General features: G+C 47.2%; 1 protein-coding gene across 1 annotated transcript; it reads left to right on the top strand.

Annotated features, from left to right (window-relative positions):
* The first annotated feature begins 12074 nt into the window (after positions 1-12074).
* On the top strand, positions 12075-17196 carry NDUFB7 (NADH:ubiquinone oxidoreductase subunit B7). Its single transcript, XM_084756562.1, has 3 exons — positions 12075-12273; positions 16707-16875; positions 17010-17196. Exons 1-3 carry the CDS (start codon positions 12162-12164, stop codon positions 17140-17142), a joined length of 414 nt encoding a protein of 137 aa, XP_084612688.1. The 5' UTR covers positions 12075-12161; the 3' UTR covers positions 17143-17196.
* Positions 17197-17267: the final 71 nt, after the last annotated feature.

Below are 17267 nucleotides of genomic sequence, written 5' to 3'. Positions count from 1 at the left end.
TCACATCTCATTCTGTTTCCAATCCAAGACCTTTTACCTCAATTGCACATATACACACACACACACACACACACACACACACACACACCACCACCACCACCACCACCACCACCACCACCACCACCATCACACCACACACATACTACACACACTTAAACATATAAATACAATACAATCTGCTCAGTGTGTGTATTGGATAATCAACTGGGTGCTCATCTCTGAGGAAGACTGGTGCTCCCTGTTTCAGCATGTGGCCAACTTTGTTTTGCACTTGGCTTGTTGAGAAAGTCCAGTCATTTCTTGGTTGAAGTCATAGAGTTTGGTTTTGCCTGGCTGGAGGTCTCTGAAAAGAGCCCCTTGGTCTGGTGTGGTGTGGAGCTGTGTGCCCATCACCAGGGACATCCTGTTTGATAGCCATCCTTCTCACTGTGGATATATCACTCCGTACATATTACAGGAATAGAAAGGCCTAAGCTGAGGTAGAGTTATGGCATTTCTGTTACTTTGGCCCCAAAGTTAATCATACAAGTAAACGTATGTGCCCTATCATGCAGGCTTTGTGTACCAGGACAGATTTTTAGAACACTTTCTAACACTGAGCACACTAACTACAGATGATGTCATGGGGAGACCTTGCTAACGTCCAGAGCATATGTGTCTTGTGCTTTTGATCAACAAGCAAGCTCTACTTAAGCTGTGAAAGCAGCTGAGACATTAGCTGGTACCAGATCCCCATAAACCCAGTGTTTGTGTCCTAAAGGAAACATTTATTTAAAATCCATCTGATAAGAACACTCAGCATCAACAATACTGAAACACAGTATATTATATCCTGGAAACATGGTCATCTACTCTAAATATTATTTCACATATTCCTTTGTTTCTTACAGCCTACCAGTCCCTGGCCTCTCGGGCTACTGTGCGTTTATTTTTCTCAGTCCTAAATCTCCACTTCTATCGCTCACACTGCCATAGAATGAGTCAGTCTTTTATCTGTCTCCTATGATGGGAGAATCTCAAATATTTACTCAAGTGTTTATGTAATGATATTTCCCAGTATGTTGTTGGCTGTTATAATGAGAATTCAGCCAAGAAAGCTACGTGATGGCAGCTACTTGTAACAAACAGTCAATGCTGGGAAACGACTGTGTGGACGTGGAGGCTGAAGAACAGAGAGGAAGTTTATATTCACATTGAAGGGATCAGCAGCCGTGCTCACACGTGGAATGAGGAGACGACGGTTAGAAACTGATGGTTCAACGGACAGACTCTGGAGAGCTAGCACTAGAAGATCCCAGAAGGGGAGAGAACTTGGCAGTTGATCAAGTTGATTAAATGATAAATGAGGCGTGCCCAGTGGGGGCAGGAACGGGCCATAATTGCCTAGAAGAACGGCGTGGGTATGGATGGTCTTTACCTCTGAGAGACGCATCAAAGCAGTGTTGACACAAAGCGCAGCTCCCCCCTTCAGAGGAGTGAAATGGTTTATCCTGGAGCAGCTATAAGTCATCAGAGCCCAGGAACACAGATTTACAGATTTAGACATCCCAAATACTCAAAGTCCACACAATGTAAACATTGAGACAATTAACAGCCTTGAAAAATGAGCTATGAATAGAAACAGATCATCCTCATGAGGATGAAAAACAAATGGCTAATAAGCCCTTTTACCATCAGTGTCTTTAGCCATCAAGGAAACTGAGGCTAAAGCTGTACTAAGACTGTAAGACTGGAGCTCAGCTAATGAGACCCTTCAGCATTGGGAATGCAAAGGGCAGCGCACTGCGGTAGGTCTGAGGACATGGCAGCCCTGACACCCAACGGGGAGAGATGTACACTGCTGCAGACTCTTTGGAAATCAATCTTCGAGCTACTCCAAAAACCCAGAACTGGAACATGACCATCTGTCACTCCTGGGCTTATACACAAAGTGCTTTTATCCTATTCCAAAAGACAATTATTTCTAAGAGTTATTGTCAGGTCCCTTCTGTGCTGCGCTAGCCTCTCCACCCAGACAGATCTCCCATGTCCTCCTTAAGAGTCCAGCCTGGTGAGTCTCCCTGACCCTCCCCATTCACCCCTTCTCCCAAACCCACAGCATCTACCTCAGATCCCACACCCAGAGTCCCAGCCTAGTCTGGACACCCAGTCAACCAGTAGCCAGCTGCTACCATCCAAACCAGACTGAGAACTAAGAAAAGAAGTTCACATACCCAGCTTTCATCACAACTGCACCAACAAGTCAGCATCTTTCCAAAACCCACCAGCCTAGTAGAAAAGTTTGATCACCACGGGCCATTGCCTGCACAAGACGGCTGTGGTGGCAGGTGCTGCCTGCCTCTTCACCCCGTTGGCGCTGCCCCTGGATTACTCCCACTACATCCCCTTGCCCGCTGGTGTGCTGAGCCTGGCCCGCTGTACCCTCTATGGGATCTCCTGGCAGTTTGACCCTTGCTGCAAGTACCAGGCGGAGTATGATGCCTATCAACTGTCCCGCCTGCCTCTGCACATGCTCACCTCCACACCAGTGGTGCTGGTTCGGAAGGACGACCTGCACAAGAAGAGACTGCACCACACAAAAGCGCTGGCTGCCCTGGTGCACTGTGTAAAGGAAGGTTATGAGCTCTACGCCGTATGACTGCAGGAGAGTGGGACACGAAGCAGAACCACAGGGCCCACAGGGCTCAGATCCCTAACACTTGGGGTTTCCCTGTGAAGCAACAGCCCCTGGGAAAGTGTTTGGATTAATACTTGCTATTTTTTTTTAAAGCAGAAAATAACAGATCATGGGTATGCTAGGGGTTCACTCAGCTTGTTACACTAAGATGTCTATTTCCATAAGCCAGGAGGGGTCCCAGGCTGTAGAAGCCCGACTGGGCAATGGAACGTGGATGGCAGCCAATGCTACTTTCTGAGGGGTGTGAACTCGCCGTGGGGGTGTCTTAAGTATTTTGTTTAAGAGGCTGGAGAGATGGCTCAGTGGTTAAGAGCACCGCCTGCCCTTCCAAAGGACTAGAGTTCAATTCCCAGCACCCACATGGCAGCTCACAACTGTCTGTAACTCCAAGATCTGACACCCTCACACCAACGCACATAAATTAAAATTAAATTTAAAAAAAGGAACTTCTAAAAAAAGTATATTGTTTAACTAAGCCATTCAGAAGCCAACTAGAAGCTATTGACCACTAAAATTATGAGGATTTCAAAAAAAAAAAGAAGGATGCTTAATTCTCATCATGAAAACTGTTAACCAAGAGGGCATTACTCTCTAAACATATATGCACAGAGAGCTCTGATGCACTCGATTTCATTTTTTTTTAAAGTTATTTTTTAAAAAGAGTTAAAGACACAGATCAGCATCAAGCCGTGAATAGTAGATGATTTCAATACCTCACTCTCTCAAATGGGCATGTCATCTGCACAAAAAATAAACAGATAAGCATCAGAGTTAACTGGCATCTTACTTCAAATGGACTTAACAAATATCTACAGAGGACTGTGCCCAAACACCAAACAATGCACATCCTAATTAGCAAGATGCTTTTCTAAAGTAGACTACATCCTGGGATACAAAACAAATCTCTTAAAAATTCAAAAAGATTGAAATCATTGCTTATGGGTCTGGATAGATGGCTTAGTGGCCAAGATCCCTCCCTGGCTGCTCTTCCAGAGGACCTGGGTTCAATTCCCAGAACCCACATGGTGGCTCACAACTGTCTGAAGCTCCTGTTCCAGAGGATCTGACACCCCCACACACACACAGACATACATGCAGTTAAACCACCAGTGTACATAAAAATAAAAATAAATAAGTTATTGAAAAGAAAAAAAGAAATCACTGCCTATACCCTATCTTACTACAGTACAATAAAATTTAAAATTGACAGCAAACAAATCTCTAGTAGATACACAAACTCATGGAGATTACACAATTCGTTCCTGAATGATAAATGGGTCAACGAAGTCAAGAAAGAAAAAAATTCCTGGAACTAAATGAAAGTCAAAACACAACACAGTAAAGCCCCTGGGATGCAGGGAGAACAGCCTTACCAAAGAAATACGCAGCTCTTAAGTGCCTACATCCAGAACTCAGAAAGAGCATAAGCAACTGGCTTGATGATGCGATACAAAGATTTGGAAAAACAAGAACAAACCAAACTCAAACCCAGTTGATGGCAAACAATCATGAAGTCAACAGAGTAGAAACAAAGGAAGCAATACAAAGAACCAACAGCTCTAAGAGCTTATTCTTGTAGAAAATAGAAGAAACTGAAAGACCCTTGATCCAACTAACCAAAGAAAAGAGAGGACCCATATTAACAGGCTCGGAAGTGAACAGGGAAATATTGCAATAGGCACCAAAGACACGCAGGATATATATCAGAAGGGAAGAGTTACAGACGCTGTGCTCCACCGAACAGGAAGCCCTAAAAGAGATGACTGAGTTTCTAGATTCATCCAAAACACCAAAACGAAACCGAGAAGAAGGCAGCGACTTCAACAGGGTGAGAGCAAACGAGGAGATTGAAGCAGTCGTGAAAAATCTCCCAACTCCGAAAGGCCCAAGGCAGAAGAACACGCAGGTAGGATATACAGCAAACCCTTCTGAAACTGTTCCAAATTAGAACCAGAAAGAGCACTCCCAAACCCCTTCCATGAAGCCTGTGTCACTCTAATACCAAAACCAGTTAAAGACACAACACAGAAAGCTACAGGCCAGTATCCTTGATGAACACAGACTCAAAACTGCTCAGAAAATATTTGCAAACAGAATACCGACAGACATCAAAAAGATTATATTCCATGCCCTAGTTGACTTTATCCCTGAGATACAGGGGTGGTTGAACATACTCAAGACACTAGACGTAATAGACTGCATAAATGGACATAAAGACAAAACTCCCAATAGATAGTCTTTGACAAAATCCAACATCCCTTCATGATAAAAGTCATGGAAAAGGGGGCTGGAGAGATGGCTCAGAGGTTAAGAGCACTGTCTGCTCTACCAGAGGTCCCGAGTTCAGTTCCCAGCAACCACACGGTGGCTCACAACCATCTATAATGAGATCTGGTGTCATCTTCTGGTGGGCAGGCATGCATGCATACAGAACATTGTATACATAATTAAAAAAATAAATCTTTTTTTTAAAGTCATGGAAGAATATAGGGCTAGACAGACCGTAGTTCAATGTAGAAAATCTAAGGATGAGAACAAATAGCTTAACTCCATCCTAAATGGAGAAAAGCTTAGTGCAATCCCACCAAAGTCAGGAACAGGACAGGGGGGGCACCAGCCCCGCTCCACTTCAGTAGATACCAGAGGTACAAGCTGGAGCAACGGGGCAAGGGAAGGAAATTAAACAAACAGGGAAAGAAGTGGAACCACTGCTGTTTTCAGAGGCCTGAGACATTAGAGATGCAAAACAAATTCTACCAGAAAATGCCTATAAATGATTTCTTAAATTCAGCCGTGTGGCAGGATACAGAATTGACGTGCATAAACCACTAGCTTTTCCCCTCAGCAACAACACACACACACAGAGAAGGAGATTATTGGACATGCTCCATCCACAGTAGCATGAAAGAAAATAAAATATCTATAATTTAACCCCAGCACTCAGGAGGCAGAGGCAGGTGGATCTCTGTGAGTTCGAGGCCAGCCTGGCCTACAAAGTGTGTCTGGGACAGCCAAGGCTACACAGAGAAACTCTTGAAAGAAAAAAAAAAAAATATATATATATATATATATATATATATATGTAAAATAAACCTAAGAAGTGAAGGATATCTAAAAGAAAATGTTAAACCTCTGAAGAAAAATGACTGAGAAGGATACTAGAAAATGAAAAGATTTCCCATACTCATGTATTAGTAGAATTAATATTGTGAAAATGACCATCCTGACAAAAGCAATTTACAGATTTAATGCAGTCCCAATCAAAAATCATCCATATCACTCTTCATAAGAATAGAGAAAACATCCTAAAATTCATATGGAACTACAAATGACCTCAAATAGACAAACCAGCCATGAACCAAGCAATGCTGGAGAGATTGCCATTTCTGTAGTATGTCTTAAGATACATAGTAATAAAAACAGTATAGCACTGGCACAAACTAATATAGAGACTAATGGAACAAAATCAAAGACCATAACTTCAGTCACTTAAAATTTGACAAAGATGCCAAAAAACATAAGGTAGAACAGCCAGGTGGTGATAGAGCACACCTTTAGTCTCACAACTTGGAAGGCAGAGGCAGGTGAATCTCTATGAGTTCGAGGCCAGCCTGGTCTATGGAGTGAGTTCCTGGACAACCAGGCCTACACACGGAGAAACCCTGTATCAAAAAAAGAAAAAATAAAGAAAAAGAAAGAAAGAAAGAAAGAAAAAAGACAAAGGAAGAAAGAAAAAAATGAACAAAAAACGAGAAAGAAAGAAAAGGTTGAGGGGAGAAAGCCTCCTGAACAAATGCTGGAAATGTATGTCTACATGTGGAAGTGTGAAATTAGACCCATATCAATCAACTTGCACAAAAACTAATTCCAAATGGATCAAAGTCCTGAATATGAAACCAAAACACTGAAAATGCTAGAAGAAAACATAGGCAGTGTATACCTGATGTAAGTGTAAGAAAGGGCTTTCTGAATAGATTCCATTTGCCTGAAAATTGTGGTCAACAATTGACCAGTGAAATTCCATAAAACTAAAAACTTTCTGCACAGCTTAAAGAAACGATCAACCAGACAAAAAGGGAACCCACAAAATGTCAGAAGATATTTGCATCTGACATAAAATATTAGAATACAAATGAACAAAAACAAACAAACAAACTCATTGGCACAGGAGACAACTTCCTGAACAGAATACCAACAGCCCAAGCTCTAACATCAACAATGAATAAATGGGACCTCATGAGGCTGAGAAGCTTCTGTAAGGCAGGAGACACTGTCAACAGAACAAAGCCACAGCCTACAGACTGGGAAAAGATCTTCACCAACCTTGCATCTGACAAAGGGCTAATATCCAAAATATATAAAGAACTCAAGAAACTAAACACCACCAAACCAAATAACTCAGTTGAGAAATGGGGTACAGAGGTAAACAGAGAATTCTCAACAGAGGAATATCAAATGGCTAAGAAACTTTTAAAGAAATGCTCAACGTCCTTAGTCATCTGAGCAATGCAAAATGCAAACTCTGAGATTCCATCTTACACCCATCAGAATGACGAGGATCAAAAACTCAAGTGACAGCACATGCTGGTGAGGATGTGGAGAAAGGGGAACACTCCTTCATTGCTGGTGGGAGTGCAAACTTGTACAACCACTTTGGAAATCAATCTGGTGCTTTCTCAGAAAATTGTGAATAGGGCTACCTCAAGGCCCAGCTATTCCACTCCTTGGCATATACCCAAAAGATCCCCCACCACACAACAAGGATATTTGTTCAGCTATGTGCATAGCAGCCTTATTCATAATAGCCAGAATCTGGAGGAAAAAAACCCTAGATGTCCCTCAGTCGACGAAAAGATAAAGAAACTGTGGTACATTTATACTATGGAATACTACTCAACTATTAAAAACAAGGAAACCTTGAAATTTGCAGGCAAATGGATGGAACTAGAAATGATCATCCTGAGTGATAACTCAGACCCTGAAAGACACGCATGGTATATACTCATTTATAAGTGGATATTACCTCAACATAGATGTCCTCTGAGTGTCTTTACTCAGCAAGGGGATCAGGACAGATGCTGGGACTCACTTTTGGACTCCAGGTGAGAGTAGAATGGAAGAATGGGGAGAAAGAAGGACCCACGGAGTCCAGGAACCCCACAAGAACACCATCAAGGCTGGTAGATCTGGACCCTGGGGGCCTGCACAAACTGCCGTACCAACCAAGGACAATGCATGCAGTAAACCTAGATCTGCCCTCTATTCAGATCTAGCCAATGGACAGCGCATTCTCCATGGCTGTGTGGAGAGCAGGGACTGCCTCTGACATGAACTCTGGTGCCTCTATCTGACCACTTCCCCTTGGTGGGGAGGCCTGGCAGCACTCAGAGGAAGGGGAAGCAGGCTATTCAGATGAGACCTGATAGGCTGTGATGATACGGTGTCGAGGATGTCCCCTTCTGTCACAGTTCTAGCTGAGGGTAACAGGGTGAAAGAGGGAGGGAGGGGGAAACAGGAAGATACAAGTGAGGGGATAACAATCAGATGTAATCTAAATAAATTATTTTAAATACATATATATAATAATAAATAAATAAATAACAAAAAGCTCCCTAATTGGACTTAAGATCATCTGTTCAATGAAAAGAAAAACATGCCAGTTACTGGAGGCCTAACCATGGGTCTTGGTCTACAACAATTACTTTACGAAGCCAGCATAATCCCCCCCCAACAATCCAAACATTTATCTTTATACTCTCAGATAAGAGGAGTCCTCACTCCTTATCAAGAAAACCCCTCTGCAACAGACACAGAGCATGGGAGGAGAGGGAACAAAGGGAGGATGAAGGAGCTTGCTGTGAGACTGTGTCTCCTAATAATGTCAGAAGCTACGCTCATGATGTCTCACCGACATGACGGCCTGAACAGGAGCTGAACGAGGACAACAAGGGGCATGGAGGAGAGTTCCGGTGACCTGCAAAATAAAATAAAATAAAATAAATAAAATAAAATAAAAACAGCTAAGTGATGATGAGTGGAAGAAATAATCCTCCCCAGGGAAGAACAAACTAGTTAATTATCCAATACCAAATGACCAGCTCTGAAAACATATTTACAAGAACTATTTTATAGCTGAGCTATTTGTATTTTGGAGAGAGAGAGAGAGAGAGAGAGAGAGAGAGAGAGAGAGAGAGAGAGAGAGAGAGAGTACATATATGCATGTAAATATAATTAATGATAAAAGAGGGCACATATTTAGAAGAGAGAAAGGATATGTATAAGAGATATTTGGAGGAAGGAAATGGAAGGGACAAATGTAATTACAGTACAGTATCAAAAATAAAAGAAATAAGCTGGGCATTGTGCCACACACCTTTAGTCCCAGCATTCTGGGAGGCAGAGGCAGGTGGATCTCTGTGAGTTCAAGGCCAGCCTGGTCTACAAAGTGAGTCCAGGACAGCCAAGGCTACACAGAGAAACCCTGTTTTGAAAAACCAAAAAATAAAGGAAGGAAGGAAGGAAGGAAGGAGGGAGGGAGGGAGAGAGAGGGAGGGAAGGAGAGGGAGGAAGGGAAGGAGAGGGAGGGACGGAGGAAAAGCAAGGAAAGGAAAGAAATGAGCCTGGAACCTGAACAGAGAGATCTCAAAAGAAGAAACTAACAGCTGAGAAATATCTCAACATAATGTTCACTGTCACTAGCAATTAGCAAAATGCAAATCAGAACCATTCTGACATTTCATGTTACCCCATGTTTCTACCATGATAAGCAACAAAACTTCTAAACTGTAAACCAGCCCCAATTAAATATTTTCCTTTATTAATAGTTTCTGCGAGCCAGGCACAGTGGCGCAGGCCTATAATCCCAGCACCTCAGTGGTGTCACAACTCACAATGCATTGGGCCTTCCCACACCAATCACTAAATAAGAAAATGTGCTACAGACTTGCCTATAGGCCAATCTTGTGGAGCATTTTCTTTATTTTGGGGGGGGGTTTGTTTGTTTGTTTGGTTGGTTGGTTGTTTTTTGGGGGATTGGTTTTGAGACAGGGTTTCTCTGTGTAGCCTTGGCTGACCTGGACTCCCTCTGTAGACCAAGCTGGCCTCAAACTCACAAAGATCCACCTGCCTCCACCTCCCGAGTGCTGGGATTAAAGGTGTGTGCCACCACCTCCTGGCACAGGATTTCTTCCACTGGAACCTAGGGTAACCAGACCCCAGAGCCTCAGCAGGAGCCGGAGCTCTGAAGCCTTCCCTCAAGCAGTTTTCTCTAGGAGCATCTTGAAGGGCATCGATGAACAGCCAAATCTATCCCAAGTCTCCTATGGGCCGCGCCCTCCCCCCACCCCAGCAAGTTCTGGGCTCATTTATATAGCTCCTCCCAGAGTCTGTTCACGGGAATCTTTTTCATCTGGTAGCAATGAAGCTCCCGCACGAGGTGGTTGCTCGTCTAGTGAAGTAGCATCACCTGTTCTCTCACTAGACCGTTGCGATCCCACACTTGGGATCCTAAAGAACAGGTTTCTCTCCTTCACAGTACTTTAAGACTGAGTGAGCCAATTATCTCTCTTTCTCTCTGAGTGTCACACACAAACACACCTGTTGCTCTCCCTGGTTCCTGTGGTCATTGGCCACATGTGGTCTTGGGCCACCAGTCCTCAGGAACAAAGGAGCAGAAGTGACAAACTGTGGTTTCTGTAGCCTGTGAGCATGAACTGAAATGACCTTCCAGGATTAGCTTTGGGGAAGAAGATCAATTTTATTTGAGGTGAACGGGGATTTATAGAACTTTGGAGGAGGGGGAGGGAATTCCAGGGAGGGCAAAGGTCATTGGCTGAAGACATGAGGACAAGTCATAGAGGCTTTGCTTGGCAAAGTTCCAAAGATGTCCAGCTGATCGCCACTGTCCTTAAATATTGTGTATGGTCCACATGTAATTTTGCCTAAAAACTACTTTGAAATTGATTTTTTTTCTCCTAAAACTGCCTTTCTCTCTATTTTTCAGCCCTAGTGAAATTCACACTGGGAAAACTTTTTCCCACAGAGAATGTTTAAAGAAGGCATCTGGCCAAAGGCTTGAGACAATGAGAGAGTCTTGGCTCTGACTGTTGTGTACAACCAGGCGGAAACTGCTTGAAGGGTTACCTGGTTAGATATTGTTAGTTATAGAAGTTTCTTTAGAATCTGCTTTGAGAGCAATAGAAGGTGGGCTTGGAACGTCACACTTTACAGATATTTTACAATAGAGGACCCCTTGGCAGTTAGCCTATGCTTGGATCACAATGCCAGATGTATTTACTTTTGGTTTTTCGAGACAGGGTTTCTCTGTGTAATCTTGCCTGTTCTGGACTTGCTCTGTAGACCAAGCTGGCTTTAGACTCACAGTGATCCACCTGCCTCTGCCTTCCTGGGTGCTGGGATTAAAGGCATGCGCCACCATGCCCGGCTCTAATGCCAGATTTCAGAGAGATGCAGCAAAGCACACTTGACAGGGTAGTCAGAGGTTGGAAGCAATTCTGGGGCACATCACGATACAGACCTTGCAAATACCGGATCACCTCCAGAGATCTCTCATGCCTACTGGACTTTCCCAAGTCAATGGCTCCTGACAGCATGTCAGAGGCTGGAAGCAGTTTGGAGGTACATCATGGTATAAGACCTTGCAAACACCAGATCACCTCCTAGACAGCCCACATGCCTAGTGAGCCCCCTTAACCGCGTGGCTCTTGGCAGCTTTACAAGCACAAAGACCTAAATTCAGCCCCCAAACCCCATGTAAGAAAAATTCTGGTGTCGTGTCACATGCTTGTAATTTAGAACCACACGGAGAAAGACGCTTAACCCTCTCGGGCCTCCTGGACAGCCAACCCAGCCTACATGGAGAGTTCAAAGCCAATGAGAGACAGTGTCTCAAACAAGGCCGACAGTGCCAGAGTAATGACACGCACAAAGTTGACCTCTGTCCACCAAATGTGCTCGTATACACGCCTACACATGTGCACGCACCCCAACAAACCGACAAAAATTGTTTGGAAGTTCAGGAGTTGTAAGTTGGGGTGTACTTCGGTGATAGAGCACTTGTGCACCCTGTGTTAGGGTCCATTCCAACATCAAAAAAAAAATTTTTTTTTTTTTTTGCAAAAAAGAATGAGCGTGGGAGATGGTTTGGTCTGTAACCTGCATGCCATGAAAGTATGTGGACCAGAGTGTCCACAGTACCCATGTAAACAACATGCTTGATGGCAGACATTTGTTAGCCAACACTGAGCAGAGAGCATTTGCAGGCCGCCCCTGCAGTTCCCTGACCTGTCCTGTCTCCTCCACACCGCCAGAGGGTACCAGCAGACCAGGACGCCTTCCACTGTTTTATCTCCATGACCCCCGCCGCCGATTGGATGACCCGGAAGCAGTAGCTCTGTAGGGCCCAGTGCTTCCAGGTGGGAGCGAGGTGACCCTGGCTGCCAAAGAAGGGTAAGGCAGAGTAGTCATGGGGGCGCACCTGGCCCGGCGCTATCTGGGGGACGCCTCGGTGGAGCCTGACCCCCTGCAGATGCCCAGCTTCCCGCCGGAGTATGGCTTCCCGGAGCGCAAGGAGCGCGGTAAGCTCAGTGCGCAGGCGCGACCGCAGACCCCGCGGAACTGGGTGCTGCGGATTTGCAGAGGGTCAGGTTGGGCGGGAGGGCGCCTGACCTAGAATATAGAGGCTGGGGAGGCATGGCTGGCGCAAAGGGCTTGGACAGGACAGCAGAGAGCGAGAAAACGAGGCTGCCCCGGTGCGCTTCGTCCAGGGCACAGCGCGGAGCCTAGGGACATGTTCTTTGCCTCTCCATACAGTGTCACTCGTATATAGCTATGTACAATAATACAAGCGCGGGGGCGGGGCGGTCTTGCTGTGCACTTGTCCTGTTCTGTGTGGTGGTGCTGGGGGTGGAATCCAAGGCCTGTGTGTGCTCGCATGGTTCTCGTTCTTCCTCTGGAGGAAAAATCACAGGCTTACAAAGTTTGGCACTAGGGAATGCTCCAGGGCAGCAGACAGACACTGGCACTGTCTTCAGGGAGACCCATTGAGCAACGCACCGTAGCCAGGACGATCTGGGAAGCAGGACTTGCGTGTGGAAGCAAAGGCTTAAAAAGGCATGTGTGGTGGGATATATGAAGCTGATTCCAAGGAGGGACGGAGCCCACGCTTGTCAGCAGAGAAAAGACAAAAGGTTGTGCTGTGGGCTAGTAGATGGGTAGGTCAGTACTGAACCTACAGTTATTTTAGCAACCCGACACCCTGTTTTGCCCATAATCAGATAGAAACGTCCCAGCACTTGCTGCCCTCTCTCTTGCTTGGCTAAACCAAACCGCTGGTCAAACTCAGCCAGCCCTGCTGACCTAGACTCCAAGTTGCTTCCTCATTGGACCTCTTCTTATTTTGGGATCAGACTGGTCTATAACTCACATCCCTTTCCCTTTGGCCTCTGGAGCACTGAGATCACAGGCCCGTGTGCTCAGGGATGCTAGCCTGTACGTCACGTCTGCAGTTCTTCACTGCCTCTTCCTCATCCTAGGCATGCTCTTGTGAGGGAAGAGCAGCTTCCAGGTCGACGTATCCTCAGACACCTTGCCCGCTATTCCAAGTGACATGTCCCTGGCTTGGCAGGGCCCCCATTCCGGGGGAACGCCACCCCACCCACCCTCCCCAATGCAAGGACTTATCAGTCTTGCCCGTCAGCATGCTGGTACATTGCCTATGGTTATGAAACATCTTCCCGGACCCAGGCATGGTGGTGGGTGACAGCAGCCCCCTCAGGGACACCATGCATTTGTTCCTTGGATACAGAGCAACCCTGTCTCAAAAGCAAGTGTAAAATCTCATCAGGCCCCCATTTCTCCATCTTCGCCCCTTAACTGAGGGGCTTCTCTCAAGGCTGCCCTACCCAGCCCCAACTGTATCACCACGTGCTGTCTGTTATTCCTTACTTCTGCCCTCATCACCTCCATCTCTGACCAGTTCTTCCTCAGATGATGCCCCGAAGCTGAGGCTTTCTCTGCCAGCTCCCAACTGCCTTGTAGACACCAGGGCTGCCCAGTTTATCTTCTTGGAGAAGCCTTAACCTTGAACTTATGAACGACAGTGCTGACTTCTGTTTTATTGTTGTTGGTCTGAGGGCTTTGTTAGTGGTGCATGTGTATGTGTGTGCACGCGTACAAGTATTGCCAGAAGTCAGCATTCAGAGTGTCTTCAAGACACTGTACCTCCCCCCTTTTTTTTTTAAGATTTTTTAAAATTACATATACAGTGTTCTGCCTGCAGGCCAGAAGAGGGCACCAGATCTCATTATAGATGCTTGTGAGCCATCATGTGGTTGCGGGAATTGAACTCGGACCTCTGGGAGAGCAGGCAGTGCTCTTATCCTCTGAGCCATCTCTCCAGCCCCCCCACTCTCTACATTTTATCTCCCCAGAAAACCCCTCTCTGCTGCCGCCTAAATTTTTGAGACAGGGTTTCACTCTGTGGCATAGGCTGGCCTCAGACTCCCACCTCTCAGCCTCTTGAGCGCTGGGATTACAGGAGTAAGCCACCAGGCCCAACCTAAATTTTGTTTTGCTTTTGAAACAGGATCTTGTTAAGTAGCACAGGCTAGCCTCTAACTTTAAAACCTCTTATCAGCCTCCTGGGTGCTGAGGTTACTGGTACCCACTGCTTTACTAGCTGCCTGGTACTCTGTAGTCTCAGAGCTCTGCCCTCCCCTTAAGCCTTCCCATCCTAACCGTTCCAAGACTACTTTTCCTTGTGCTTAAGTCAAAGCGCAGGATGTGGGGACAGTCCTGACACTGGTCCTGCTCTTGCCTGGACTGCTCTTACCACAGGCATCTGCTTGGCCCACCCCTGCCTTCTCACGGCCCGCTTTCCAGCACTTGTCCCTGGTTTGTTTTTGTCATTTCCCCCTCCGCAGTTGATGAGGCTGCCAGGCATTCAATGCCAGTGTGCTCTGCCTGCTTTGTCCCCCTCTAAAGACAGGTGGCCTCTGTCTGCCCGGCTCCCTTACACTCCTCCAGCTCAGCAGGCAGCAGTGTGCTGACGGCTACTGCTGGGCTCCCGTGAACTGGGATGAGAAGCAGGAGCTCCAGGCTGAGTGGCTCCAGCAAGAGCCCTACCTGGGACGCGAGCCCTGGGTCTGGAGAACAGAGCTGTAGCAAACAGGGACAGGGTCGGCCTTGTCTGTAGTCAGAGCTGTGGGAAGGGCCCTGTGACAGCTGTAGAGAAGCAGGTGGCGGGCTGCAGAGATGGCTCAGATGTTAAGAGCACTGGCTGCTCTTCCAGAGGTCCTGAGTTCAATTCCCAGCAACCACATGGTGGCTCACAACCATCTATAATGTGATCTGGTGCCCTCTTCTGGCAGGCAGGTGTATATGCAGGCACAGCATTGTGTACATAAAAAACTTACATAAAGTAAGTCTTTAAAACAGAAGCAGGTGGCCATTGTTAAAGTTTGGAAAACCTAGACCTGTGAACAGATCCAAGGTGTGGCCAGCAGAGAAGGCAGAGAGCCTACCCTGGTTGAGTCACATCTGGAGACCAGGTTAGAAGCCCAAAAGGGAGACAGGGAGACAGGCGTGGTGGCGCACGCCTGTAATCCCAGCACTGGGGAGGCAGAGGCAGGTGGATCTCTGTGAGTTTGAGACCAGCCTGGTCTACAAAGCAAGTCCAGGACAGTCAAGGTTACACAGAGACCCTGTCTCGAAAAACAAAAACAAAAACTAAAGGGAGACGAGGACCTGAGCCTGCATGGGAACAATTGTCACCAGAAGCAAAAGGAGCCAGCGGCCCTGGGAGGAGGGGCAGCTGACGGGAACGTGACGGTAGTTATGCAGCACTCAGGGTCTCCCAAGGCCTCACACGCGCTGGGCAAGTGCCCTGCCATAGACTTACACTGCAGCTGTTCTCTGTATTTTTAAGATTCATTTTAGTTATTTTTTACTATATGTCTGTACAGAAATTTGGCATTAGTTCAGGTGCCAGATGAGGTCAGAGGCATTGAATCCCCCGGAGCTGGCGTGACAGGTAGTGGTTGTGAGCTGCCCAACAGGAGTTTGGAATGCAAAATCCCAGTTCTCTGCAAAAGCGGTACATGCTCTTAACTGCTGAGCCATCTCTCCACCAGGGTTTCTCCGTGTAGACCAGGCTGTCTTAGAACTCGACTCTGTAGACCAGGCTGGCTTTGAACTCCTAGATCCACCTGCCTCTGCAGGGACTGAAGGCATGCACCGCCGCCTTCAATGGGACACATTTCAATGCAGTGAAGTTGGCTGGCACCAAGGCACAAGTGCAAGAGGAGTAGGCCTGCAGGTCCAGCAAGGCCAGGTCCTGCTGGGCTGGCCATGTATGACTATGGGGCACAGTGGATACAGGCTGGGGTGTTCCTATTCCTCAGCACCTCCTGAAGGGTCAGGTTTGTCAGTGATGAGACAACCCAACCCAGAGCTAGGTCATCTACCCGAGGCTCACACCTGAGTACTTAACACGCACATGCTATGTGGTGATGTCATGTCAACATCAAACCCATACAATGACGGTTCCAAAGCCCTACAAGCCAGAAGGGCCCTGCTTAGTTTGTGTAAGAACACGGCATGCTGGCCACCCTGGCACCACCTAATGATGTGTTCCTAAGATGCTGCCACAGCTCTGTTGCCTCAGTTGACAGGCTGGCAGCTTCCATGGTGTGACTGGCATCTTTCCCTAGTGAGGAAGCAAGGCTGAGATCAGGCTCATGTGGCTTAGGGGCTGGGGGAGGTGAGCTCTGGGGCTATAGCTCTGTGGGGCTTTCTGGAAGACAGCGTCTCCAGAGGAAGGGACATGGGAGCCCTTCTATGCTGTTTAGGACAAAGAGTCAACCCTTCCTTCTGTCAGGGCAAGAGCATAATCCAAATGGGTTCTGCTAAGCCTGTGAGGGACACCTGGTATATGGCTTCTATCTGTGCCCTGTGCATGCTGGAGTTGGGGGCTGGCTGCAAGGCTAAGCCTCACACCCCCCCCCCACAGTGATGGTGGCCACACAACAGGAGATGAGCGACGCCCAGCTGACACTGGAGCAGCGTGACTACTGTGCACACTACCTCATCCGGCTGCTCAAGTGCAAGCGCGACAGCTTCCCCAACTTCCTGGCCTGCAAGCACGAGCAGCACGACTGGGACTACTGCGAGCACCTGGAGTGAGCCCGCCCCCGCCCCCGCCCCCGCCCCCGCCCCCGCCCCCTCAGCCACCCAGGGCCCCAGTGGGAGGCCTCAGCCCAGCAGGGTGGCCCAGGCCCAGGCCTGCTGAGCCCTCTGTCTCTTCTGCCCACAGCTATGTGAAGCGCATGAAGGAGTTTGAGCGTGAGCGGCGGCTGCTGCAGAGGAAGAAGCGGAGGGATGAAAAGCTAGCACGGGCGGCCCAGGGCCAGGGCGACGGCGAGGTGGGCCCTGAGGTGGCCCTGTAGGCTTACCCACAGCCTGTGGACCTATCCGTGAAAATAAAAGCCTTGGGCCACCTGCCTAGCCTTCATCTGTATTGCCCCCATGTGGGAAGGACGGTGTGGTCCCTGTCCCCGTAAAGCACACAACG

Source organism: Acomys minous, assembly GCF_964271855.1.
Source record: "Acomys minous genome assembly, chromosome: 14".
Taxonomy (NCBI): Eukaryota; Metazoa; Chordata; class Mammalia; order Rodentia; family Muridae; genus Acomys; species Acomys minous.
The sequence above is the reverse complement of the archived record's forward strand: the minus strand, read 5'-3'. Positions and strand labels throughout refer to the sequence as shown.

Bases quoted from the DNA above. Each gene is read 5' to 3' on its own strand.
- NDUFB7 (XM_084756562.1), top strand. From the start codon at position 12,162: ATGGGGGCGCACCTGGCCCGGCGCTATCTGGGGGACGCCTCGGTGGAG. The intron at 12,274-16,706 runs GTAAGCTCAGTG...CCCCCCCCACAG, and splicing joins CCCGGAGCGCAAGGAGCGCG to TGATGGTGGCCACACAACAG. The intron at 16,876-17,009 runs GTGAGCCCGCCC...TTCTGCCCACAG, and splicing joins GACTACTGCGAGCACCTGGA to CTATGTGAAGCGCATGAAGG.